Below are 27,607 nucleotides of genomic sequence, written 5' to 3'. Positions count from 1 at the left end.
AGTTACTGTTCAATTTGAATGTTAGGATAGGCAAAACGAGTGACCTAAGAGTCAGTGAGCATGGTATGATTGTCGGTGCCAGGAGCGCCGGTTCCAGTATCTCTGAAACGTCTGGCCTCCTGGGCTTTTCACGCACGACAGTGTCTAGGGTTTACCAAGAATGGTGCGACAAACAAAAACCATCCAATCAGCAGCAGTCCTGTGGGTGAAAACAGCTCGTTGATGAGAGGTCGAAAGAGAATGGCAAGAATCGTTCAAGCTAACAGAAGGGCCACAAACAGACAAACAACGTCGCAGTATAACAGTGGTGAGCAGAACGGCATCTCGGAACACACAATTTGTCGGTCCTTGTCACGGATTGGCTATTTGCAGCAGATGACCACATCAGGTTCCACTCCTATCAGCTAAAAACAAGAAGAAGCTGCTCCAGTGGGCACAGAAACACCACCAATGGACAATTGAGGAGTGGAAAAACATTGCCCGGTCCGATGAATCCCAGTTCCTGTTGAGTCATGCTGATGGCAGAGTCAGGATTTGGAGTAAGCAGCAGTCCATGACCACATCCTGCCTGGTGTCAACGGTACAGGCTGGTGGTGTAATGGTGTGGGAAAAGTTTCCATGGCACATGTTAGGTTCCTTGATACCAATTGAGCAACATTTCCATTCCCTAAAGAATTCAGACTGTTCTGGAGTCAGAAAGGGGGTCCGACCCGGTACTAGTTGGGTGTACCTAATAAACTGGCCAATGAGAGTATATCTGGCTACTTATTCAAGATCATATCAAGAGGACATTGAAAAGGTCCTAACAGGTAGAGTTAAGAGAAATACGAAGACATGACATAACCAGTGACGTAGTGGTAAGAAAACAGGTGGGTAAAAGCTGATCGCAGTGAATAAAGCACTGCTTGCTGTACTGGCAAAGACTATTTCCGCAAAAGCTGGGTAAACTTTTTTTTTTAAGTATGTAAATCACGTTTACTCTTTCCACTACACCACTGGACATATCATTATCATAACATGACATATCATTACCATATCATTATCATAACATGACATATCATTATCGTGACATATCATTACCATATCATTATCGCAACATGACATATCATTATCGCAACATGACATATAATTATCATAACATATCATATCATTATCATAACATGACATATCATTATCATAACATCATTATCGTAACATGACATAGCATTATCGTAACATGACATAGCATCATCGTAACATGACATAGCATCATCGTAACATGCCATATCATTGCCGTATCAAGACATATCATTGTCGTATCAAGACATATCATTGTCGTATCAAGACATATCATTGTCGTATCAAGACATATCATTGTCGTATCATGACATATCATTGTGGTATCATGACATATCATTGTGGTATCATGACATATCATTGTGGTATCATGACATATCATTATCGTAACATGACATATCATTATCGTAACATGACATATCATTATCGTAACATGACATATCATTATCGTAACATGACATATCATTATCGTAACATGACATATCATTATCGTAACATGACATATCATTATCGTAACATGACATACCACAGCAACCCCTCCATATTCCTGGGTCGCTGGACCTCAGCGCGGGAGTCTTCCTGGTGTCCTCCCTCCCTCCTGCTCACATTCCATCCCTCAGCACGCTCCTTACTGTCCTCCAAGGTGGAGCAGCCCTTCAGTGAGCCTGTGTGATGGGAGGGGCTGGTTGACTCCCCCTCTCCATCCCTGTTAAAAAACATCAGATCGATTTTTACACTGCTTTTCCACCTAGCAAAGCACTTTACATTGTATAATAATACATTTTTTATACCACTTTTCCGGCAGGTGCTCAAAGCTCTTTACATTTAAGCAGTAAGGCCCAAGAGGGTGTGGTATATGGCCAATATACCACGGCTAAGGGCCGATCTTAGCGCGACACAACACGGAGTGCCATGGTATATTGGTGATATACCACAAACCCCTGAGGTGCCTTACTGCTATTGTAAACTGGTTACCAACGTAATTAGAACAGTAAAAAGACATGTTTTGTCATACCCGTGGTATACGGTCTGATATACCATGGCTGTCAGCCAATCAGCATTCAGTTTACATTGTGTAATAATATAATGTATTATATACCACTTTTCCAGCAGGTGATCAAAGCTCTTTACATTGTATTGGTGGTGGGGATTAGAGCTCACTCATCCTCTACCAATAAGTAGCCGACACCCACCTGAATGATGCCATGGCAGCCATTTTGTGCCTTAAAGCTCGAGAAATGATGAGTGGCTGTCTGCACTCTTAAAATATCCTTCATGCCAAATAGTGTATGCTACAGGTGCGTTGGTATTAAAGTAAGAATGCTAGTGCCTGAAAGCTCACCACACATCAGCTACCACAGTGGAGAGGTAAGTGGTGAGGAACGGGGTGAGCGGGAGAGAGGTGAGGAACGGGAGTGAGCGGGAGAGAGGTGAGGAACGGGAGTGAGCGGGAGGGAGGTGAGGAACGGGGGTGAGCGGGAGAGAGGTGAGGAACGGGAGTGAGCGGGAGAGAGGTGAGGAACGGGGTGAGCGGGAGAGAGGTGAGGAACGGCGGTGAGCGGGAGAGAGGTGAGGAACGGCGGTGAGCGGGAGAGAGGTGAGGAACGGGGGTGAGCGGGAGAGAGGTGAGGAACGGGAGTGAGCGGGAGAGAGGTGAGGAACGGGAGTGAGCGGGAGAGTGGTGAGGAACGGGGTGAGCGGGAGAGAGGTGAGGAACGGCGTGAGCGGGAGAGAGGTGAGGAACGGCGTGAGCGGGAGAGAGGTGAGGAACGGGAGTGAGCGGGAGAGAGGTGAGGAACGGGGGGTGAGCGGGAGAGGTGAGGAACGGGAGTGAGCGGGAGAGAGGTGAGGAACGGGAGTGAGCGGGAGAGAGGTGAGGAACGGGGTGAGCGGGAGAGAGGTGAGGAACGGCGTGAGCGGGAGAGAGGTGAGGAACGGGGGTGAGCGGGAGAGGGTGAGGAACGGGGGTGAGCGGGAGAGGGTGAGGAACGGGAGTGAGCGGGAGAGAGGTGAGGAACGGGAGTGAGCGGGAGAGAGGTGAGGAACGGGAGTGAGCGGGAGAGGGTGAGGAACGGGAGTGAGCGGGAGAGAGGTGAGGAACGGGAGTGAGCGGGAGAGAGGTGAGGAACGGGAGTGAGCGGGAGAGAGGTGAGGAACGGGAGTGAGCGGGAGAGAGGTGAGGAACGGGAGTGAGCGGGAGAGAGGTGAGGAACGGGGTGAGCGGGAGAGAGGTGAGGAATGGGAGTGTAACATACAGTACCTGCCAGCCTTGGCGTCTAGCGGGAAGGAGAGAGGTCTGTTGAGGGGAGGTGGAGAGCCTCTTCCCTCTCTCTTCTCCGTCTCTGTGTTCCTCTGGGAGGCCTTCTGTCCATTGACTTCTGGGCCTGTCTCGGGGCTTCTGTTGGGACTGTGTTCCTCACTGTGCTGCCTCCTCCTCAGCTCCGTCCTCTCCAGGTTTCTCTGGTGCTGGGTTTGGTACTGATGCTTGGACTGCGTTTTGGGAGGGAGCTGGGGAGGCGTGGCGGGCTTCTCTCCCTCAGCCTTAGTGCTAGAAGTAGGGCCAGACATTTGTCCTGGTAAGTTAAAAAACTCAGGGCCCTGAAGTTTAAAGTTCTTCAACTTTTATTGTCCATTAGTAAGTTAGACAAATACATAAAGTCTTAGTACCTGTCTGGTCCTTGTTTGTTCCTGATCAGTGCCTGCATTTTCTTGACGCTGTTCCTCATTCTCAAGTAGTCTGTCCTCTCCTGAGAACCTCTCCATGCCGCCTGGATCACTGTGGCCGCAAGGCATCTGTTGTCCGCTCGGAACGCCAGCCAACATCGCTAGAGGAGAAGATGAGATCAATTTTATTGTCTCTGTAGGGAAATTCAGCTAGGACACAATAGCTGCACCATTGTACAAAAAACATGAATCTTACCCTATCACACAGGGACACAACCCAGGGAGAATTTATCATACAGCGCTCTCAAATACAATACTATTTTACTAGACCTGGGATAGGCCCTGTACACATTGTTGTGGTTTAAAGCAATAGCTACCTGTATGATCATGGTTTCTACCATAGCTACCTGTATGATCATGGTTTCTACCATAGCTACCTGTATGATCATGGTTTCTACCATAGCTACCTGTATTATCATGGTTTCTACCATAGCTACCTGTATTATCATGGTTTCTACCATAGCTACCTGTATGATCATGGTTTCTACCATAGCTACCTGTATGATCATGGTTTCTACCATAGCTACCTGTATGATCATGTTTTCTACCATAGCTACCTGTATGATCATGGTTTCTACCATAGCTACCTGTATGATCATGGTTTCTACCATAGCTACCTGTATGACCATGGTTTCCATAGCTACATGTATGACCATGGTTTCTACCATAGCTACCTGTATGACCATGGTTTCTACCATAGCTACCTGTATGATCATGGTTTCCGTAGCTACATGTATGATCATGGTTTCCATAGCTACATGAATGATCACGGTCTCTGCCATAGTTACCTATATGACAATGGTTTCCATAGCTACCAGTATGATCATGGTTTCCATAGCTACATGAATGATCATGGTCTCTGCTATAGCAACCTGTATGACAATGGTTTCCATAGCTACCAGTATGATCATGGTTTCCATAGCTACATGAATGATCATGTCTCTACCATATAGGTACCAACCTGTATTCTGATGGCAGCATCTTTCTTGCAGAGGAAGTGTCTCCTGATCAGACAAGCCCTAAACCAGCGCTGGAGGATGACGATGTGACGCATCACTTCCTTGTTCAGGGTGTCCTGCAGATGCTGCCTCTCCCTCTCCTTTAGGAACACCTGGGGGAGGGGATGAAGACATTTACACTGGACGTTCTTGAAAAAGTGCTATAACAAATAAAATGCATTTATTTAGTATTAGTGTTATGATGTTTTTATATGGGGCCAATAAGTGTTACCTTAGTTTTCCCAATCTGGTATGTGCTCTGTCCCAGGCCCATCTTCTGTAGCAGGTTAGCTATGTCCTTCGGTGCCGAGGTGGCTTCTTTAGGCAGCAACACCTTAAACCTCTCTAGGAACTCCTACATAAACACCATCAATCACTGCATCTAATATGGCCATCTCTTATCAACATGACTCAATAAGCATTACCTTTTAGACAATCAGGGTTTGCCTTTTTTATCCACACTCTTATATCCAGCTTTCAAAACCTCAAAAAGTTTTGTTTTAGAGAACGGTAGCAGCATGAGAGATCTGATGGCTTAGTATCTGTGCTCATTTAGTGGTTCGGTACCTTTCATATGTATTAGGTCAGATTTAGACATTTGCTCAGTCATTTGTACAGCGCTGAAGGTGTATCCTACCTTAAAGGTGAACTTGGCATTGTAGCCAGACTTCCTGATGCGTACAGTCTCCAACACGCCCGTGGACCTCATCTGCTGTAAAACTAGAGCGTCGTCAAACAGCATCTCCTTCTATAAAGGAACACACACACACAGTTACATCAGTAAATGCATTAAAGTGATACAAATTCTGTCCTCAAAACTGACCGGAGGTCTCTCTGGATATCAGTGTCTGCCAAATGATCAATGTGTAAAACACTATCGTCCTACGTACAGAGCACACATGTGATCCTACCTTCTCGGCATTGGACCGAATGCAGTGGATGAAGAAAGGCTCTGCTCTCCCCACAGTCTCCAGCAGCTGATTGAGAGACGCCTGCAGAACAACATTGCATCACGCCAGACAGCTGAGTTAACGGAGGCACCACTCGCTGTTTGCTGCTCCCATTAGTGATCTTTAATAGATTTGAAGTGATACACACACACAACGCTACTCTATTCTGATCAGGCTGGTAGGTGTGTGTGTGTGTGTGTGTGTGTGTGTGTGTGTGTGTGTGTGTGTGTGTGTGTGTGTGTGTGCCTGCGTGTCTGTGTTGGGGAAGCAGACCTGGAACTGAGCGCTGATGCTGGACGGTTGCTTCCTCGGGTGTGGGTGGAGCAGAGAGCTGGGGGTGAGGTCGTGGCGCGTCAGACCCACTATGTGCTTCAGGGACCGGGAGTTCATCAGATTCTGTGAAACAACACACGTCAATCAACCAATCCAAAAATAAATAAAGCTTTGATTTGAATCAAATGAATCAAATCAAATCACACCTGCACTGCAATGACATAGTGTTGTAATATGGTTACAGACAAGGCCATGAGGTTTTCCTGTCTACATGAACCATACCAGGAAGGACTCCTGGCCCCAGGTAAAAGTGCAGTAATATAAACCCATAGATCCCTTTTTGATAATGTCCACTACTAATACATTACCTTGGGAATGAGCTGTTTGCGCTTGCTGCCTTTGGTCTTTCTATGTGGAGAGAAGACAGAGAGATGGAGGTAAACTGTGTTTCACAGCCAAAGATGGAGGACAAGGACCAGTGATTACAGTGGTTTCAGAAAGTATTCTCAGCCCTGGAGTTTCTACACCTTTTGTTGTGTGACAGCCTGAATTTAAAATGGATTACATTTAGATTGTTTTGTCGTCACTGGCCACACAACACACACACACATACACCATAATGTTAAAGTGGAATTATGTTTATAGAAATGATTACAAATTTAAAAAGAAATAAAAATGAAAAGGTGAAATGTCTTGAGTTAATAAGTATTCAACGCCTTTGTGATGGCAAGCCTAAATAAGTTCAGCAGTAAACATTTGCATAATAATAACAACAACAATAATAATAACAAATAATAATAACAATAAAAAATAATAATAAAAAATAATAATAACAAGTCACATAATAATTTTGAATGCCTACCTCATCTCTGTACCCCCACACATGCAATTATCTTTAAGGTGCTGTCAGTCGAGTAGTGAATTTCAAACACAGATTCAACCACAAAGACCAGGGAGGTTTTTCAGTGCCTCAAAGAATATATATACTTTTTTTTTTAAAAGAGGCCGACATTGATTATCCCTTTGAGCATGGTGAAGTTATTAATTACACCTTGGGTGGTGTATCAATACACCCAGTCACTACAAAGATACAGGCGTTCTTCATAACTCAGTTGCCGGAGAGGAAGGAAACTGTTCAGGGATTTCACCAATGGTGACTTTAAAAGTGTTTGGATTTTAGGCTGGGTTTCTGTACAGCACTTTGAGATATCAGCTGATGTACGAAGGGCTATATAAATAAATTTGATTTGATTTAATGGCTGTGATAGGAGAAACCTGAGGATGCATCAACAACATTGTAGTTACTCCACAATACTAACCTAAATGATAGAGTGAAAAGAAGTTAGCCTGTACAGAATCAAAATATTCTAAAACATGCATCCTGTTTACAACAAGGCAGTAAAGTCATACTGCAAAGCAAAATAATAAACTATTTGTCCTGAATACAAAGTGTTATGTTTTGGCCAAATCCAATACAACACATTGCTGAGTACCACAACTTCATATTTTCAAGCATAGTTGTGGCTGCATCATGTTATGCTTGTAATCGTTAAAGACTGGGGAGTTTTTCAGGATAAAAAATAAACGGAATGAAGTTAAGCGCAGGCAAAATCCTAGAGGAAAACCTGGTTCAGCTTGAAAAATTGTGAACATAATAAATGGGCAAATGTTGCACAATCCAGATGTGGAAAGTGCTCAGGGACTTACCCAGAAAGCCTCAGCTCTAATCACTCTCAGAGTCCTACCCAGAAACACTCACAGCTCTAATCACTCTCAGAGTCCTACCCAGAAACACTCACAACTCTAATCACTCTCAGAGACCTACCCAGAAACACTCACAGCTCTAATCACTCTCAAATACCTACCCATAAACACTCACAGCTCTAATCACTCTCAGAGACCTACCCATAAACACTCACAGCTCTAATCGACACCAACGGTGATTCTAACATGTATTAACTCAGGGGGTTGAACACTTATCTAAATCAAGATATTAGACATTTATTTTTTATTTTTTGTTCCTCCACTTTGACATTACAGAGTATTTTTGTGTAGATCATCAAAACAATAACAGTTAAATCCATTTTCCACTTTGTAAAAATACAATGTAGAAAAACGTCAAGGGGTGTGATGACTTTCTGAAGGCAACTATATTTACGCCTGGACAATGATAGACTTGGTTACAGCAGACTCGCTTTCAGCAGGGTTCTTTTTGAAAATACTGAAGTTCAAAATGTACGCAGTACAGTATGTAACATTCCCTCAACAACCTGCGTCCTGCATTCACACCATTCCCACTTACTTCCTGTTCTCATAGCTGACGAATATGTCCTCTAACACCTCCAGAGGGTGGTCATCAGACCGGTCGAATGAGAAGTCCAGCCGGGAGCTGTGGATGGAGAAGAAGGATTAGTTTAGTTGAATCAGGTGTGTTATTGTTCGGCTGGAACAGAAGCCTGCATCCACACCAGTCCTCTGTGGATAGGATTAGCCATCCCTGGGGTACGTGGTAAGTCTCTCCCTCCACCCTGGGGTACGTGGTAAGTCTCTCCCTCCACCCTGGGGTACCTGGTAAGTCTCTCCCACCACCCTGGGGTACGTGGTAAGTCTCTCCCACCACCCTGGGGTACCTGGTAAGTCTCTCCCACCACCCTGGGGTACCTGGTAAGTCTCTCCCACCACCCTGGGGTACCTGGTAAGTCTCTCCCACCACCCTGGGGTACCTGGTAAGTCTCTCCCACCACCCTGGGGTACCTGGTAAGTCTCTCCCACCACCCTGGGGTACCTGGTAAGTCTCTCCCACCACCCTGGGGTACGTGGTAAGTCTCTCCCACCACCCTGGGGTACCTGGTAAGTCTCTCCCACCACCCTGGGGTACCTGGTAAGTCTCTCCCACCACCCTGGGGTACCTGGTAAGTCTCTCCCACCACCCTGGGGTACCTGGTAAGTCTCTCCCACCACCCTGGGGTACCTGGTAAGTCTCTCCCACCACCCTGGGGTACCTGGTAAGTCTCTCCCACCACCCTGGGGTACCTGGTAAGTCTCTCCCACCACCCTGGGGTACCTGGTAAGTCTCTCCCACCACACTGGGGTACCTGGTAAGTCTCTCCCACCACCCGGGGGTACCTGGTAACTCTCTCCCTCCACCCGGGGGTAACTGGTAACTCTCTCCTACCACCCGGGGGTAACTGGTAACTCTCTCCTACCACCCGGGGGTAACTGGTAACTCTCTCCTACCACCCGGGGGTAACTGGTAACTCTCTCCTACCACCCGGGGGTACTGGTAACTCTCTCCTACCTGGCCAGTCTCTGTAGAGCCAAGATGGGTCTCCTCTTCAGTTCCCCTGTAATGCGAGAGGAGGTGGGTTTCAACAGAGCTGAGGAGTACACAGAACAGAGGCCTCTCCATGTTAACCATCATCCTCATCATCATGTTAACCATCATCCTCATCATCGTTAACCATCATCCTCATCATCATGTTAACCATCATCCTCATCATCATGCTAACCATCATCCTCATCATCATGCTAACCATCATCATCATGTTAACCATCATCCTCATCATGTTAACCATCATCCTCATCATGTTAACCATCATCCTCATCATGTTAACCATCATCCTCATCATGTTAACCATCATCCTCATCATGTTAACCATCATCCTCATCATGTTAACCATCATTCTCATCCTCATCATGTTAACCATCATCCTCATCCTCATCATGGTACCATCATCCTCATCATCATGTTAACCATCATCCTCATCATCATGTTAACCATCATCCTCATCATGTTAACCATCATCCTCAACATGTTAACCATCATCCTCAACATGTTAACCATCATCATCATCATGTTAACCATCATCCTCATCATCATCATGTTAACCATCATCCTCATCATGTTAACCATCATCCTCATCATGTTAACCATCATCCTCAGCATGGTACCATCATCCTCATCATCATGTTAACCATCATCCTCATCATCATCATGTTAACCATCATCCTCATCATCATCATGTTAACCATCATCCTCATCATCATCATGTTAACCATCATCCTCATCATGTTAACCATCATCCTCAACATGTTAACCTTCCTCATCATCATGTTAACCATCACCATCATCATGTTAACCATCACCATCATCCTCATCATCATCATGTTAACCATCATCCTCATCATCATCATGTTAACCATCATCCTCATCATCATCATGTTAACCATCATCATCATCATGTTAACCATCATCCTCATCATGTTAACCATCATCCTCATCATGTTAACCATCATCCTCATCATGTTAACCATCATCCTCATCATGGTACCATCATCCTCATCATGTTAACCATCATCCTCATCATGTTAACCATCATCCTCATCATGTTAACCATCATCCTCATCCTCATCATGTTAACCATCATCCTCATCCTCATCATGGTACCATCATCCTCATCATGGTACCATCATCCTCATCATCATGGTACCATCATCCTCATCATCATGGTACCATCATCCTCATCATCATGTTAACCATCATCCTCATCATCATGTTAACCATCATCCTCGTTAACCATCATCCTCATCATGTTAACCATCATCCTCAACATGTTAACCACCATCCTCAACATGTTAACCATCATCCTCAACATGTTAACCATCATCCTCAAAATGTTAACCATCATCCTCATCATCATGTTAACCATCATCCTCATCATCATGTTAACCATCATCCTCATCATGTTAACCATCATCCTCAACATGTTAACCATCATCCTCAACATGTTAACCATCATCCTCAACATGTTAACCATCATCCTCAACATGTTAACCATCATCATCATCATGTTAACCATCATCCTCATCATCATCATGTCAACCATCATCCTCATCATCATCATGTTAACCATCATCCTCATCATGTTAACCATCATCCTCATCATGTTAACCATCATCCTCATCATGTTAACCATCATCCTCAGCATGGTACCATCATCCTCATCATCATGTTAACCATCATCCTCATCATCATCATGTTAACCATCATCCTCATCATCATCATGTTAACCATCATCCTCATCATCATCATGTTAACCATCATCCTCAACATGTTAACCATCCTCATCATCATGTTAACCATCACCATCATCATGTTAACCATCACCATCATCCTCATCATGTTAACCATCATCCTCATCATGTTAACCATCATCCTCATCATCATCATGTTAACCATCATCCTCAACATGTTAACCATCATCCTCAACATGTTAACCATCATCCTCAACATGTTAACCATCACCATCATCATGTTAACCATCATCCTCATGTTAACCATCATCCTCATCATGTCAACCATCCTCATCATCATGTTAACCATCATCCTCATCATCATGTTAACCATCATCCTCATCATCATGTTAACCATCATCCTCATCATCATGTTAACCATCATCCTCATGTTAACCATCATCCTCATCATGTTAACCATCATCCTCAACATGTCAACCATCATCCTCATCATCATGTCAACCATCCTCATCATCATGTTAACCATCATCCTCATCATCATGTTAACAATCATCCTCAACATGTTAACCATCATCCTCATCATCATGTTAACCATCCTCATCATCATGTTAACCATCCTCATCATCATGTTAACAATCATCCTCAACATGTTAACCATCATCCTCATCATCATGTTAACCATCCTCATCATCATGTTAACCATCCTCATCATCATGTTAACCATCACCATCATCACCATCATCATGTTAACCATCCTCATCATCATCATCATCATCATCTCCATACGTTAGTGTGGCAAGTCACATCTCAACCTGACGAGGAAAAAGAAACTGTTGGCCAATTACAGGCTACTTATACACTAATGAATATGGCCCAGACTTTTCCCTGGCTTGGTTCATGTCATGAAGAAAAGCCCTGAAAAGCTCTGATTGGACAGGAGACAGGAGAGAGGGTACATGTCCTTAAAAAGTAGTGTACCAGCGGCTGCACGGCGGCGCCCAGCCTCCTTGAAGACTGCTATGATGTGTATGGTGGATCGGAGGATTCCCCATCGGAAAAAGGCCACAGGATCTGACCCGATCAGCTGACGCATGAACGCCCGCTGACTGCTGCGTAGTAACGACACGATCTCCGGACGCATGTGGTCCGTGTTCTTCTCCCGGAAATCCTGATAGAGAGGAGGAGAGGAAGAGGAGAAATGAAGAGAGAGGGGGAGGGGGGAAGAGGGGAGGGGGAAGAGGGGAGGAGAGAGGAGGGGGAAGAGGGGAGAGAGAGGAGAAAGAGGGGAGGGGAAAAGAGAGAGAGAGAAAGAGGGGAGGAGAAAAGAGAGAGAGAGAGAGAGAGAGAGAGAAAGAGGGGAGGAGAGAGAAAGAGGGGAGGAGAAAGAGGGGAGGAGAGAGAAAGAGGGGAGGAGAGAGAGAGAGAGAGAGAGAGAGAGAGGGGGGTTAAGAGAAGGGCAGCTGGCAGTGTCACGTGTAGACAGAGCTGTACTACATGACATAAATATTCATGTTTACGTACAGTATATGTACATCCTTGGTTTATATCCCTACCTTAATCTGGTACTTGATGGTCCCAGTAAAGTGTTGTATGATGAAGGCTGGTTCCATCACCGCGGTGGGGACAAAGTACGGGTTATCATGATGCCGCTGCTTGAACTTCTCCAACAGGGTGTTGTCTGTGGACTGGGAGAGACTGAGGACATGGAGAGAGAGAGAGGGAGAGAGAGGACAGTGGACAGACTGTTAAATGAATCTCTACTCAACACTGAACTGTAAATACCTAGGTTGGTAAAAAGATAGACAGGAAGCCAAACCAGTAAGCTTCTTTTCACCTGTCCACTTCCTCTAGATCAGTGCTGATAAAGGTTTAAAACAAGGAGAGGATGTAACTACAGCCTATTGAGATACAACCATGTGACCTGACTTATAAAACTCTGGGCCCTCCTTCTAGACCTACTTGCTCTCCTCATCCAATATGTGGAACAGTCCAGTGGGTTTCTGGCTGATTAGTTGGATACAGCCCAGGTTGTCTTTGTAGTCAATGGGACTCCAGCTGATCCCTTCTGCCTGGTACTCCTCCTGGAATACATGGATGAACAAATTAATGGGTGGATGGATGACTGAAGGGATGGATGGATGGATGGCTGGATGGATGGGTGGATGGATGACTGAAGGGATGGATGGGTGGATGGATGACTGAAGGGATGGATGGGTGGATGGATGACTGAAGGGATGACTGAAGGGATGGATGGGTGGATGGATGAGTGAAGGAATGGATGACTGAAGGGATGGATGGGTGGATGGATGACTGAAGGGATGGTTGGGTGGATGGATGACTGAGGGGATGGATGGGTGGATGGATGACTGAGGGGATGGATGGGTGGATGGATGACTGAGGGGATGGATGGGTGGATGGATGGATGACTGAAGGGATGGATGGGTGGATGGATGACAGAAGGGATGATGGGTGGATGGGTGGATGGATGGATGACTGGATGGGTGGATGGATGACTGAAGGGATGGATGGGTGGATGGATGGGTGGATGGATGGATGGATGACTGGATGGGTGGATGGATGACTGAAGGGATGGATGGGTGGATGGATGACTGAAGGGATGGATGGGTGGATGGATGAGTGGATGGATGGATGACTGAAGGGATGGATGGGTGGATGGATGACTGAAGGGATGGATGGGTGAATGGATGACTGAAGGGATGGATGGGGGATGGATGACTGAAGGGATGGATGGGTGGATGGATGGGGGATGGATGACTGAAGGGATGGATGAGTGGATGGATGGGTGGATGGATAAGTGGATGGATGAGTGAAGGAATGGATGAGTGGATGGATGACTGAAGGGATGGATGAGTGGATGGATGGATGAGTGAATAGATGGATGAATGAGTGGACAAATAGATAGATGCTTTATTGATCACCCAGGGGAAAAGACTACATTAACGTACCCTGTAAGGGGTGTGGTAAAGGGTTTACTAGTAGTGTATAGAATTCACCTGCTCCAGCGTGAAGACGTGCTGATGAAAGTAATAGTGAACTTTCTCGATGGAGTAGTTAATACAGAACTGTTCAAAGCTGTTCGTCTGGAAGTCCTCAAAACCAAATATATCCAGGATACCTATAGACAAACACTGGAACAAAACAAACAATAATATTCAGAATATTAATATTTGAAATGCAATTGATTGAGCTGAATTCTGTCATGAATCCGTTGTGTTGATTTTTCTCCTCTCCTGGGCCGTGTGTCACACAGCAGTTCTACTGTACCACTCTCTCTTACTAATACCTTATTTTAAACTGCAATGAAAGTTTGTCAAACAAATGGCGAGGTAGCGGTTTTGACTGGAAGTGATCGTTACAGAATGTGAAGAGAAAGGGTTAAGGTTGGGGTTAGTAGAGTGGCGGGTTGTCTCTGGGTCAGTACAGTGGCGGGTTGTCTCTGGGTCAGTACAGTGGCGGGTTGTCTCTGGGTTGTCTCAGTATGGCGGGTTGTCTCTGGGTCAGTACAGTGGCGGGTTGTCTCTGGGTCAGTACAGTGGCGGGTTGTCTCTGGGTCAGTACAGTGGCGGGTTGTCTCTGGGTCAGTGTGGTTGTCTCTGGGTCAGTACAGTGAAGGGTTGTCTCTGATGGTACAGTGGCGGGTTGTCTCTGCGTCAGTGGAGTGGGGGTTGTCTCTGGGTCAGTACAGTGGCGGGTTGTCTCTGGGTTAGGATTAGACAATGACGGGTTGTCTCTGGGTCAGTACAAGTACAGTGGCGGGTTGTCAAGACTAGTCATTCAACTGAGTGCTCTTCTCTGTATCACGGAGGCGCTGACTGCTAAAGTCTCTCTCCTCTGCTCTCATCCTTCTAGACCTATCGGATGGATACTGTGAACCATGAGATCCTCCTCTCCACCCTCCGATGGATGCAGGGATGGATGGATTGCGTCTACCTGACAGAACGTGGCGAGAATTGACCACGCGCTCTCACCACTGGTGTCCCCAGGGCTCTGTCCCTATTCTCGCTAAACCAAGTCATTGGCTCTGTCATAACCTCACATGGATCATTGTATGCAGACAAACACTTAATCTTCTCCTTTCCCCCTTCTGGACCAGGTGGCGAATCGCATCTCTGCATGTCTGGCAGACATATCAGTGTGGATGACGGATCACCACCTCAAGCTGAACCTCAGCAAGAAGTGCTCTTCCTCCCGGGGAAGGACTTATGATCTCGCCATCACGGTTGACAACTCCATTGTGTCCTCCTCCCAGAAGAACCTTGGCGTGATCCTGGACAACACCCTGTCGTTCTCAACTAACAAAAGGCGGTGGCCCGTTCCTGTATTCATGCTCTACAACATCCGAAGTGCAATTGATTGAGCTGGTCCTAATCAGGCACTTGTCATCTCCCGTCTGGTTGATTTTCTCTGGGCTCCCTGGTGCCATTAAACCCCTCACTCATCCAGAACAGCAGTTCTACTGGTGTTCTCTCTCTTACTAATACCTTATTTTAAACAAGCCATGGTGCTTGCCTATTGGCTCTGAAGGAACACCCAAACAAGGGTCAAACAAGAGGAAGGGTGGAACAAACTCCCTCACGACGCCAGGACAGCGGAGTCATCACCACCTTCCGGAGACACCTGAAACCCCAATTCTTTAAGGAATACGGTTTTGACTATTGTAAAGTGATCGTTACAGAATGTGAAGTCTGCCAAATGACTTAAATGTAAATGTAAATGGTCTCGGTTACAGTGGCGGGTTGTCTCTGGGTCAGTACAGTGGCGGGTTGTCTCTGGGTCAGTACAGTGGCGGGTTGTCTCTGGGTCAGTACAGTGGCGGGTTGTCTCTGGGTCAGTACAGTGGCGGGTTGTCTCTGGGTCAGTACAGTGGCGGGTTGTCTCTGGGTCAGTACAGTGGCGGGTTGTCTCTGGGTCAGTGCAGTGGCGGGTTGTCTCTGGGTCAGTACAGTGACGGGTTGTCTCTGGGTCAGTACAGTGACGGGTTGTCTCTGGGTCAGTACAGTAACGGGTTGTCTCTGGGTTAGTACAGTGAATGGTTGTCTTACAGAGACGGCCTCCTCCATGTCTCGTCTGTTGAGCAGAGCGTGGTTGATGTGCAGGACGATCCAATCAAACAGAGAGCTGTACAGAGACTTGGCCATCGAGTCCCGTGCTGTCACAGCCTAGGTAGGACAACAACAACATAGTTACAGCCTAGGAAGGACAACAACAACATAGTTACAGCCTAGGAAGGACAACATAGTCACAGCCTAGGAAGGACAACAACAACATAGTTACAGCCTAGGAAGGACAACAACAACATAGTTACAGCCTAGGAAGGACAACAACAACATAGTTACAGCCTAGGAAGGACAACAACAACAATAGTTACAGCCTAGGTAGGACAACAACAACATAGTTACAGCCTAGGAAGGACAATAACAACATAGTCACAGCCTAGGAAGGACAACAACAACATAGTTACAGCCTAGGAAGGACAACAACAACAATAGTTACAGCCTAGGTAGGACAACAACAGTTACAGCCTAGGAAGGACAACAACAGTTACAGCCTAGGAAGGACAACAACAACATAGTTACAGCCTAGGAAGGACAACAACAGTTACAGCCTAGGTAGGACAACAACAACATAGTTACAGCCTAGGAAGGACAATAACAACATAGTCACAGCCTAGGAAGGACAACAACAACATAGTTACAGCCTAGGAAGGACAACAACAACAATAGTTACAGCCTAGGTAGGACAACAACAACATAGTTACAGCCTAGGAAGGACAATAACAACATAGTCACAGCCTAGGAAGGACAACAACAACAATAGTTACAGCCTAGGAAGGACAACAACAATAGTTACAGCCTAGGAAGGACAACAACAACATAGTTACAGCCTAGGAAGGACAACATAGTCACAGCCTAGGAAGGACAACAACAACATAGTTACAGCCTAGGAAGGACAACAACAACAATAGTTACAGCCTAGGTAGGACAACAACAACAATAGTTACAGCCTTGGAAGGACAACAACAACAATAGTTACAGCCTAGGAAGGACAACAACATAGTTACAGCCTAGGAAGGACAACAACATAGTTACAGCCTACGAAGGACAACAACATAGTTACAGCCTACGAAGGACAACAACAACAATAGTTACAGCCTAGGAAGGACAACAACAACATAGATACAGCCTAGGAAGGACAACAACAACATAGTCACAGCCTAGGAAGGACAATCTAAATACTTATGGCCTATAGGATAACACCACAAATAGGTCTGCCAAGCCAACAAGAGCCACATAAGTCCAAGTTTCTCTGCCCATACATGACCTGAGTGTATCCACGCATGACTAAGTCAGTTTGGATAAAAGTCTCTGCTAAATGGCATGTCAAAACTCTTCAGGTGGTAGCTTTAGCAACAGATTGGAGTTTCCCCTGTCATGTGATGTTAGAACCCCTACCTCATCGAGAGTGTAGTGTAGAACTACGGTGTTGTTGGCCGTCATTTGTTTCTTCTTAGTCAAAGCCTCCACCAGCAACTCCTGTTTGACCTATAGGAACAGAGCAGACTGTCAGCGGTTTGACCTATAGGAACAGAGCAGACTGTCAGTGGTTTGACCTATAGGAACAGAGCAGACTGTCAGCAGTTTGACCTATAGGAACAGAGCAGACTGTCAGACTGTGTCAGCGGTTTGACCTATAGGAACAGAGCAGACTGTCAGCTGTTTGACCTATAGGAACAGAGCAGACTGTCAGCGGTTTGACCTATAGGAACAGAGCAGACTGTCAGCGGTTTGACCTATAGGAACAGAGCAGACTGTCAGCTGTTTGACCTATAGGAACAGAGCAGACTGTCAGCGGTTTGACCTATAGGAACAGAGCAGACTGTCAGCTGTTTGACCTATAGGAACAGAGCAGACTGTCAGCGGTTTGACCTATAGGAACAGAGCAGACTGTCAGCGGTTTGACCTATAGGAACAGAGCAGACTGTCAGCTGTTTGACCTATAGGAACAGAGCAGACTGTAAACAGGTGGTCCTTTAGCTTGAACAGGTGATATAATGAAGATATTGATTGACTGATTGCTCTAGCTTGAGCAGACGAGACAAGTATATTGATTGATCGAGAATGGTTTATTTTCAAATTCAATAAGGCACCATTATGTAGTATCAATAACAGCTAATGCTGAATTAATTATTTGACAATTTGAAATAGTCATAAATAGACAATACTCAAAATCCATCAGCAAAATAACTAGATGTATTGCTCTACCTCCAGGAGGTCAGACAGGGTGTAGAGGACATCTGCTGGCCCCGCCTCCAGCCCCTGGCCGTTTTCTGATTGGCTGTACGTCACGTTGCCCAGGTACAGGATGGCAGAGAGCACAGAGAAGATCCTAAAAGTAACACACAGTTAGGTCACTATACACCTGGGCTGCCCAATACACCTGGGCCCATATTTACAAAGCATGACAGAGTAGGAACGCTGATCTACGATCCGTTTTGCCTTTTAAATAATAATGATCAGCACTCCTGCTCTGAAAGTCTTTGTGAATACGCGCCCAGGATTACAGAGCATAGGCTGCACAACAGCATACAAGACACAATACCCCTGGATTTACTGCTCTCACTGGCTAGTAGTGATAAACATGGGTAACCGGGATCCTCAGACTCTCCCGGGAACACTCTTCACATTTCCTGAAAAAAATTAAAATGACAAGACCTGGGAAATTACCTAATTAGCCCCCCAATGTCGCACTAATGCAATTCCACACACCCCAAAAATTGCTACAAATAAACAAAGCACATTATGCAAACAGGTTGTCATGGAAACCTTTAGCCTAGCATATTTACTTCACACACAGTGGCCATAAATTCAAAGCAGAAGCATAATTGACACCGCCGGACTGCACACGCGATGCAAATACAGTAAATAAACCCTACAGGAAACCCTTACAGTATAGCCTATAAAATAATGTGTTTCTCTGAGCTGTCATTGTGACTCTTCAGACGGTCACACATTGGACAGGCCTATATGCATAATTCACTACACAGAGATCTGTCACAGACATGAAGTCTGTTAACAATTCAGAGAGTGTTGGACTAGTAACCGGAAGGTTGCGAGTTCAAACCCCCGAGCTGACAAGGTACAAATCTGTCGTTCTGCCCCTGAACAGGCAGTTAACCCACTGTTCCCAGGCCGTCATTGAAAATAAGAATTTGTTCTTAACAGACTTGCCTGGTTAAATAAAGGTAAAATAAAAAAATAAAAAAATAAAAAAAACAATTCAGAGAGGCATGAGGGAAAATTCTATCTTCTCCTGTCATAGAGCCTAGGCTATTTTCCTATCCAGTCCCAATCCCATTGAAACCCAAAGTCCTGACTCCTGTCTCGCAGGAAAATGCCTAACTTTATTATGTAAATCGCTAAAAATGCATGTCAAAATATCGCAATACCATTTCCCCCACTGTCTCGTACTTCAGTAGAGAAGGTTAGATATGGATCTTTCTTTAAACAGAGTTGGCCCCTGTTAAGATACTTTGATATTGAAACTATTTCCTCTCTTCATCTCCCCGTTATTAATGAGCTGATCTGCTGTGTGTATAATCATCAACTAGATGTTGCAAAATAGGAGATATTCTGTCATTTGTTGAAGGAGGTTATCTGGCAAGCTAAGCTACTGTGGTCATTCAACTATTGTTTGACTGCTGTTACAACGTTTGTATGACTCGACAATGCTATACTCTGGGTGCGTTCTGTGCGTCCTCTGTGTCGAGATAATTAATTCTGCGAATTTCAGCTGCAAGCTGAGGAACATAATAATGCAAAAAAAAAATTGGAACGGCCTTTTCCAAACTTCACAACAATGTCATTGCCGATCAGAGATAGTTACTCTATCATTACTAGATGTCAGTTTCATTTTGTCTGAACTCTTAAGATGGTGGAGCAGCCAAGCCTACAAAGAGGCGCAGCACCCTTCTTATTTGGAGAGAACCCTGGCATAGTGACCATTTCTTTGTTTTAAAAACACTTAAAAAAGGGCACTTACGATTTTTGGGGGTATTTCCAAGAACTCTCTGTATAATTATCAATTATTCCGTGTATTGAAACTTGGTAGATTTTCGGGATAATTTGAATCCCTACTGGGTAGTGGTATAGGTTACTAAATCATCCTAATTTCTAGAGCACCATACATACAGGACATTCATTCACGCAAAACATAATGGTTTAAAAGTGTCATGAATTTCCCACCTGGGTGAGGATCAAAGAGAACCCCCTCTCTCCCACCAGAGAGGAAGGGGAGGGGGAGTGGCCCGGTCCTATGACTTTAATGACCGGTCGTAAACTCTCTCTCTGCACTGCAGTATGGAGAAGTTAAAAACCCTTTGTGTGTGTAGAGAGAGAGAGAGAGAGAGACTCTGCCCCAAAACTTTAACATCAAAAGGTTGGACATTGAAACCATATTTTGTACGTAAATGATGTGAGAAATGGTTGGTGGAGCTTCAAACAATAATCATGTAAAATCAGTTGTTGTTTTGTGATATCATTAACTTCTTTGGGACAGGGGGCAGTATTTTCACATCCGGATGAAAAGCGTGTCCAAAGTAAACGGCCTGCTACTCAGCCCAGAAGCTAAGATATGCATATTATTAGTAGATTTGGATAGAAAACACTCTGAAGTTTCGAAAACTGTTTGAATCATGTATGTGAGTATAACAGAACTTATTTGGCCGGCATAACCCCGAGGACAAACGGTTCAGATTTGTTTTTTGAGGTCACTCACTTTTCAATGGGTTTTTATTGGGAATCCAGATTTCAAATCGACTGCAGTTCCTAACGCTTCCACTGGATGTCAACAGTCTTTAGAAATTGGTTGAGGTTTTTCCTTTGAGAAATTAAGAAGTAACACTGGTCAGAAAGAGGCTCGAGTCTAGTGTACTATTTGTTAGAGGCGGGTGACCTGAAAAGTTCGCTCCCACTTTGTTTCCCTCCGGTATTGAACACAGATCATCCAGTCTTCAATTTTATTGATTATTTATGTTTTAAAAAACATGAAGTTGTATTAGGAAAGTAGTTTAACATGTTTGAACAAAGTGTAAAGGTAACTTTTGAGACATTTTTGTAGTCATGTTGCGCGACTTGGAACCAGTGTTTTTTCTGGATCAAGTGCACCAAATAAATGGACATTTTGGATATATATCAACAGAATTAATCGAACAAAAGGACCATTTGTGATGTTTATGGGACATATTGGAGTGCCAACAGAAGAAGCTCGTCAAAGGTAAGGCATGAAATAGATCTTTATTTCTGCATTTTGTGTCGGGGTGCTATCCTCAGATAATAGCGTTGTTTGCTTTTGCTGAAAAGCCTTTTTGAAATCTAACACGTTGGCTGGATTCACAACAAGTGTAGCTTTAATTTGGTATCTTGCAAGTGTGATTTCATGAAAGTTACATTTTTATAGTAATTTATTTGAATTTGGCGCTCTGTATTTTCACTGGATTTTGGCCAGTGAAATAATCCCAGAGAGGTTAAGGACGGTATAACTAAATAACAGTAACTCCACAAATGTATACGCCCCAGTTATCAGATTTACATCTAAATGTTGTGTAACTGATATGATTAAATATGAAACTAATTGTGAGAAGATTAAAATAACATTCAGTCTTCTAAATTAGATCATTGTTTTTCAAGTCAGCAACCACGCCCACGTGAGCACAAACATTGTGGCAACGTGATGGAACCGTCCTCCAAAGAAAGGGCATACAAGGACTGCTAATGAAATTATCATTAGACCAAAACATGCCGGCTTGCTGCCGGTGTGTAGAGTGGTTCTAGCTAGACCCTGAATAATCAACCATAGAAACCAGAAAACGTGAAATGGCTGAAATGGTTGCAATTAAATATAGACCAGTACATTGCCGGGTTGCTACTGGTGTGTAAAATGGTTTAAAACTGCTAGACCAGTACACGTGCAGAGCGAGCTGAATACATGACAAATGGTCTAAAACTACAAGACCCCTCTGAAACTCGACGAGTGAAGAAGACTAGACTAAGACACGCACCGTCTGCAGCTCTGCATGTAAAGTAGTCTAGAACTTTGACCAAAGACACCAGGAAGATCTTTTCAAACAACCTTTGGAATATCTGATATATCCATTCTAACGAACACTTGCCTGAACAAAGAAAGCCTACTTCTACAACTGAGGACATTGTGACCTCTGGTGGACAACCAGAGACTTACACAATGAGACTTCTGTCAAACTACTCTCCACAGACGGACCGGGTGATTTCAACAGAGAGATGACAAAGACATACACGCGTAAATATATATATACACACATTGCAATTATTTTTCAACGTGCGGTCATTCATATGCAAAGTATTCATACTCCCATGAGCATAGCTTCCACATGTATGTACAATAAGTTGACTCTGTCTCTCCCTCTCCTTACATGCCCCTCCCTTTTCATTGTGTACCAAGCCATCATATTGGGTTAGTCCACTAGGGACTTTTCATTACATTATGTTAGTAATCAACATATAATCTATCCTGAGTGTGTGTTTATGTATTCCGTATGATTATTTAGTTAGTTAGGTAATAAATAATTAATCCAATGTGTATCGCTGAATCATCATTTAGACTAGGGTGCAGATTTGAAGTCAACAACGTTCAGAATGAGACTGATACGAGGTAATAATAATGAATGGATAACTAATAGGATAATGATATATTCAGAGTTAATTCGGAAAACAGTAACTTATTAAAACAAACTTTTCCGTGGTGCCCCAAGATTGCTAATGAGTTAATTGTTCCATGATTAATTTAATCTCGTAATAATTAAAAACAATAGTTAATTGATTTGGTAAAATAACAGTCATCACATTAATGGTAGTCACGTCACGAGCTAGAATATAATTACATAAAGATACACCTCTAACAGGTGAGTAACTAGGTTATACTAGAGATATACAGTGCCTTGCGAAAGTATTCGGCCCCCTTGAACTTTGCGACCTTTTGCCACATTTCAGGCTTCAAACGAAGATATAAAACTGTATTTTTTTGTGAAGAATCAACAACAAGTGGGACACAATCATGAAGTGGAACGACATTTATTGGATATTTCAAACTTTTTTAACAAATCAAAAACTGAAAAATTGGGCGTGCAAAATTATTCAGCCCCCTTAAGTTAATACTTTGTAGCGCCACCTTTTGCTGCGATTACAGCTGTAAGTCGCTTGGGGTATGTCTATCAGTTTTGCACATCGAGAGACTGAAATTCTTTCCCATTCCTCCTTGCAAAACAGCTCGAGCTCGGTGAGGTTGGATGGAGAGCATTTGTGAACAGCAGTTTTCAGTTCTTTCCACAGATTCTCGATTGGATTCAGGTCTGGACTTTGACTTGGCCATTCTAACACCTGGATATGTTTATTTTTGAACCATTCCATTGTAGATTTTGCTTTATGTTTTGGATCATTGTCTTGTTGGAAGACAAATCTCCGTCCCAGTCTCAGGTCTTTTGCAGACTCCATCAGGTTTTCTTCCAGAATGGTCCTGTATTTGGCTCCATCCATCTTCCCATCAATTTTAACCATCTTCCCTGTCCCTGCTGAAGAAAAGCAGGCCCAAACCATGATGCTGCCACCACCATGTTTGACAGTGAGGATGGTGTGTTCAGGGTGATGAGCTGTGTTGCTTTTACGCCAAACATAACGTTTTGCATTGTTGCCAAAAAGTTCAATTTTGGTTTCATCTGACCAGAGCACCTTCTTCCACATGTTTGGTGTGTCTCCCAGGTGGCTTGTGGCAAACTTTAAACGACACTTTTTATTGATATCTTTAAGAAATGGCTTTCTTCTTGCCTCTCTTCCATAAAGGCCAGATTTGTGCAATATACGACTGATTGTTGTCCTATGGACAGAGTCTCCCACCTCAGATGTAGATCTCTGCAGTTCATCCAGAGTGATCATGGGCCTCTTGGCTGCATCTCTGATCAGTCTTCTCCTTGTATGAGCTGAAAGTTTAGAGGGACGGCCAGGTCTTGGTAGATTTGCAGTGGTCTGATACTCCTTCCATTTCAATATTATCGCTTGCACAGTGCTCCTTGGGATGTTTAAAGCTTGTGAAATCTTTTTGTATCCAAATCCGGCTTTAAACTTCTTCACAACAGTATCTCGGACCTGCCTGGTGTGTTTCTTGTTCTTCATGATGCTCTCTGCGCTTTTAACGGACCTCTGAGACTATCACAGTGCAGGTGCATTTATACGGAGACTTGATTACACACAGGTGGATTGTTTTTATCATCATTAGTAATTTAGGTCAACATTGGATCATTCAGAGATCCTCACTGAACTTCTGGAGAGAGTTTGCTGCACTGAAAGTAAAGGGGCTGAATCATTTTGCAAGCCCAATTTTTCAGTTTTTGATTTGTTAAAAAAGTTTGAAATATCCAATAAATGTCGTTCCACTTCATGATTGTGTCCCACTTGTTGTTGATTCTTCACAAAAAAATACAGTTTTATATCTTTATGTTTGAAGCCTGAAATGTGGCAAAAGGTCGCAAAGATCAAGGGGGCCGAATACTTTCGCAAGGCACTGTACCTCTAACAGGTGAGTAACTGGGTTATACTAGAGATACACCTCTAACAGGTGAGTAACTGGGTTATACCTCTAACAGGTGAGTAACTGGGTTATACTAGAGATATACCTAACAGGTGATTAACTGGGTTATACTAGAGATATACCTCTAATAGGTGATTAACTGGGTTATACCTCTAACAGGTGAGTAACCGGGTTATACTGGTTCTCTCTCCCACACATGCCAGGCCCTGAGGTCAACATCAGATTCCCGCTACTGTAATGCTCCCTGCATTTCCACCTGCTACGTCTGACCAGCTCTAACCTGCTGCGGCTAATGGGAGAGAGAGGAGGAATTACTGGATAGTTGTCTGCTGTTACAGGCGTACTGTTTTAGTTCCATGAGCCCCAAGGTATGACACCAACTCTTCAGGAAAACAATCAGATCAAGGCTGAAGACATGGAGCATGGTACAGGAGACGTTAAGAAGAGAGGGTAAGTTTTCTGAGCTATGATCAATAGCTTTTTTAGGGATATTTCATTCTCTTCTGTCGCTCTCTCTCTCTGTCCACCTCTATCTCTCCGTCTCCCTCAATCTGTAACCCTACAGTAGCCATACGTACTGTTTCTTGGTGGGGACCAGGAATCCCACCATCTCCATGGCCTGCTGAAGCCTCTTGAACTCACGCCGGAGGTCCTCAGCATCTTCTAAATTAAAGTCCTCCTGCAAAGTGATAAAGAGCAAGAGAGAGAAAGAGAGTGTGTGAGAGAGAAATAGAGAGAGAGGAGAGCGTGTGTGAGTGAGAGAAAGAGAGAGAAGAGAGTGTGTGAGTGAGAGAAAGAGAGAGAGAGGAGAGAGTGTGTGAGTGAGAGAAAGAGAGAGGAGTGTGTGAGTGAGAGAAAGAGAGAGAAGAGAGTGTGTGAGTGAGAGAAAGAGAGCGAAGAGAGTGTGTGAGTGAGAGAAAGAGAGAGAGAGGAGAGAGTGTGTGAGTGAGAGTGTGTCTGTGACTGACAGTGTACCTGTTGGAGGTGTGTTGTTTTCAGGCTCAGTGTGTGTCTGGGTTTCCATTGGTGTGCATAACCCATTAGGACAGGGGTTCCCAAACTGTTTTAGTCCACAACCCTATTTTGATATCTGAACATTCTCATGACTCCAACCATGTGAAAAAAAAGTATGTATTTACAGCCAAATGTTTCCTTGTTTTATTTGGGGCTATGGCAGTCAATTGCAAAACATTTTAACAAAACATTCTATATATATTTATACTCCGGACTTCGACATTGCTCATCCTAATATTTATATATTTCTTAATTCCATTCTTTTACTTTTAGATTTGTGTGTATTGTTGTGAATTGTTAGATATTACTGCACTGTTGGAGCTAGGAACACAAGCGTTTGCTACACCCGCAATAACATCTGCTAAATATGTGTATGCGACCAATAAAATTAGATTTGATAGTAAAAGTATTTCTGATTGACTTTTCAACTCACCATCACATACTTTTAATGTGGGGTTATGACAGTCAATTGCAAATTAGACGGACATAATGCCTCTTTCAAAAAAACGGAAAAATCGGAAATCAAAACGCAAATGTCTCAACTGGCCAATTGCCAGGGAAAATGCAGAGCGTCAGATTCAAATAAAATACTATAAAATTCAAACTTTCATTAAATCACACATGTAAGATACTCAATTAAAGCTACACTCGTTGTGAATCAAGCCAACATGTCAGATTTTAAAAATGCTTTTCGGCGAAAGCATAAGAAGCTATTATCTGATAGCCTGCACCATCTGCACCAGCAGTAAACAAAGGAGTTAGCATATTTCAACCCTGCAGGCGCTACACAAAACGCAGAAATAAAATATAAAACATGCATTACCTTTGACGAGCTCCTTTTGTTGGCACTCCAATATGTTCCATAAACATCACAATTGGTCCTTTTGTTCGATTAATTCCGTCCATATACTGTATATCCAAATGTCCTTTTATAAAGCTCGTTTGATCCAGAAAAAAACAGCTTACAAAAAACGCAACCACACTACAAAATATTTCAAAAGTTGCCTATAAACTTTGCCAAAATATTTCAAACTACTTTTGTAATACAACTTTAGGTATTTTTAAACGTTAATAATCGATTAAATTGTAGACGGGGCAATCTGTGTTCAATACAGGAATGAAAACAAACCAGCGCCACTTTTCGCATCTTGCGCAACTCACAGAAGTGTACCCAGTTCCAAGTTGGCCTACTTCTTCATTGCACAAAGGAATAACCTCAACCAAATTCCAAAGACTGGTGACATCCAGTAGAAGCGGTAGGAACTGAAAACAGGTTCCGAAGAAATATCCCTTGGCAATAACAGGTCAGGGAACAGAGAGAGGCAAAAATAATAATAATTCTGAACAGTTATTCCTCAGGGTTTTGTCTGCTACATAAGTTCTGTTATACTCACAGACATGATTCAAACAGGTTTAGAAACTTCAGAGTGTTTTCTATCCAAATCTATGAATAATATGCATATCTTATATTCTTGGCATGCGTAGCAGGAAGTTGAAATTGGGCACGCCACTTATCCAAAAGTGAAAATTCTGCCCCCTAGCCCCAAGAGGTTTTAACAACTGGGGGAAAAACGAGCTCCGACTGGGAAAAATAATTTTGAATGGAATTCCAAGTTAGGAAATTTGGCCTCTTTCTAAAGCTCACACATTCCCAACTGAAGATCACTGACATCATGATTTCAACTTGTTTTTTTTCTCGAGCTCTTAGTTGTCTTGAAAGCACGTTTTCTCACCCCCACTAATGAGATGGGTGTGTTTGATGCATGTCGCGTCGGAGCTTCTCAAAATCAGGGGGCGTGGTCAACGGCGCGCACCTCATCTCTGCCTAGTTAAAATTTAAAAATATATATCTTTCGTCACTTCCAACCTGGATGGATATTTGGTTTCAATGCAGACGAGAGCACTTCTGAATCCAGCTTCACA

General features: G+C 43.8%; 1 protein-coding gene across 1 annotated transcript in view; it reads right to left on the bottom strand.

Moving 5' to 3' along the window:
• The window catches only part of LOC135509409 (unconventional myosin-IXb-like), an 82,566-nt gene that overhangs the window by 20,593 nt on the left and 34,366 nt on the right, over nt 1–27,607 (bottom strand). The window contains 19 exon segments of the mRNA XM_064930053.1: nt 1,583–1,762; nt 3,317–3,604; nt 3,724–3,881; nt 4,742–4,891; nt 5,011–5,133; nt 5,416–5,526; nt 5,690–5,770; nt 6,002–6,124; nt 6,370–6,409; nt 8,304–8,390; nt 9,300–9,378; nt 12,014–12,203; nt 12,589–12,730; nt 12,995–13,116; nt 14,050–14,184; nt 16,099–16,215; nt 17,509–17,598; nt 18,319–18,442; nt 25,249–25,349. Coding sequence (XP_064786125.1) covers nt 1,583–1,762; nt 3,317–3,604; nt 3,724–3,881; nt 4,742–4,891; nt 5,011–5,133; nt 5,416–5,526; nt 5,690–5,770; nt 6,002–6,124; nt 6,370–6,409; nt 8,304–8,390; nt 9,300–9,378; nt 12,014–12,203; nt 12,589–12,730; nt 12,995–13,116; nt 14,050–14,184; nt 16,099–16,215; nt 17,509–17,598; nt 18,319–18,442; nt 25,249–25,349 — 2,441 coding nt within the window.

This window comes from Oncorhynchus masou, chromosome 3, assembly GCF_036934945.1.
Source record: "Oncorhynchus masou masou isolate Uvic2021 chromosome 3, UVic_Omas_1.1, whole genome shotgun sequence".
Classification (NCBI taxonomy): domain Eukaryota; kingdom Metazoa; phylum Chordata; class Actinopteri; order Salmoniformes; family Salmonidae; genus Oncorhynchus; species Oncorhynchus masou.
The sequence above is the reverse complement of the archived record's forward strand: the minus strand, read 5'-3'. Positions and strand labels throughout refer to the sequence as shown.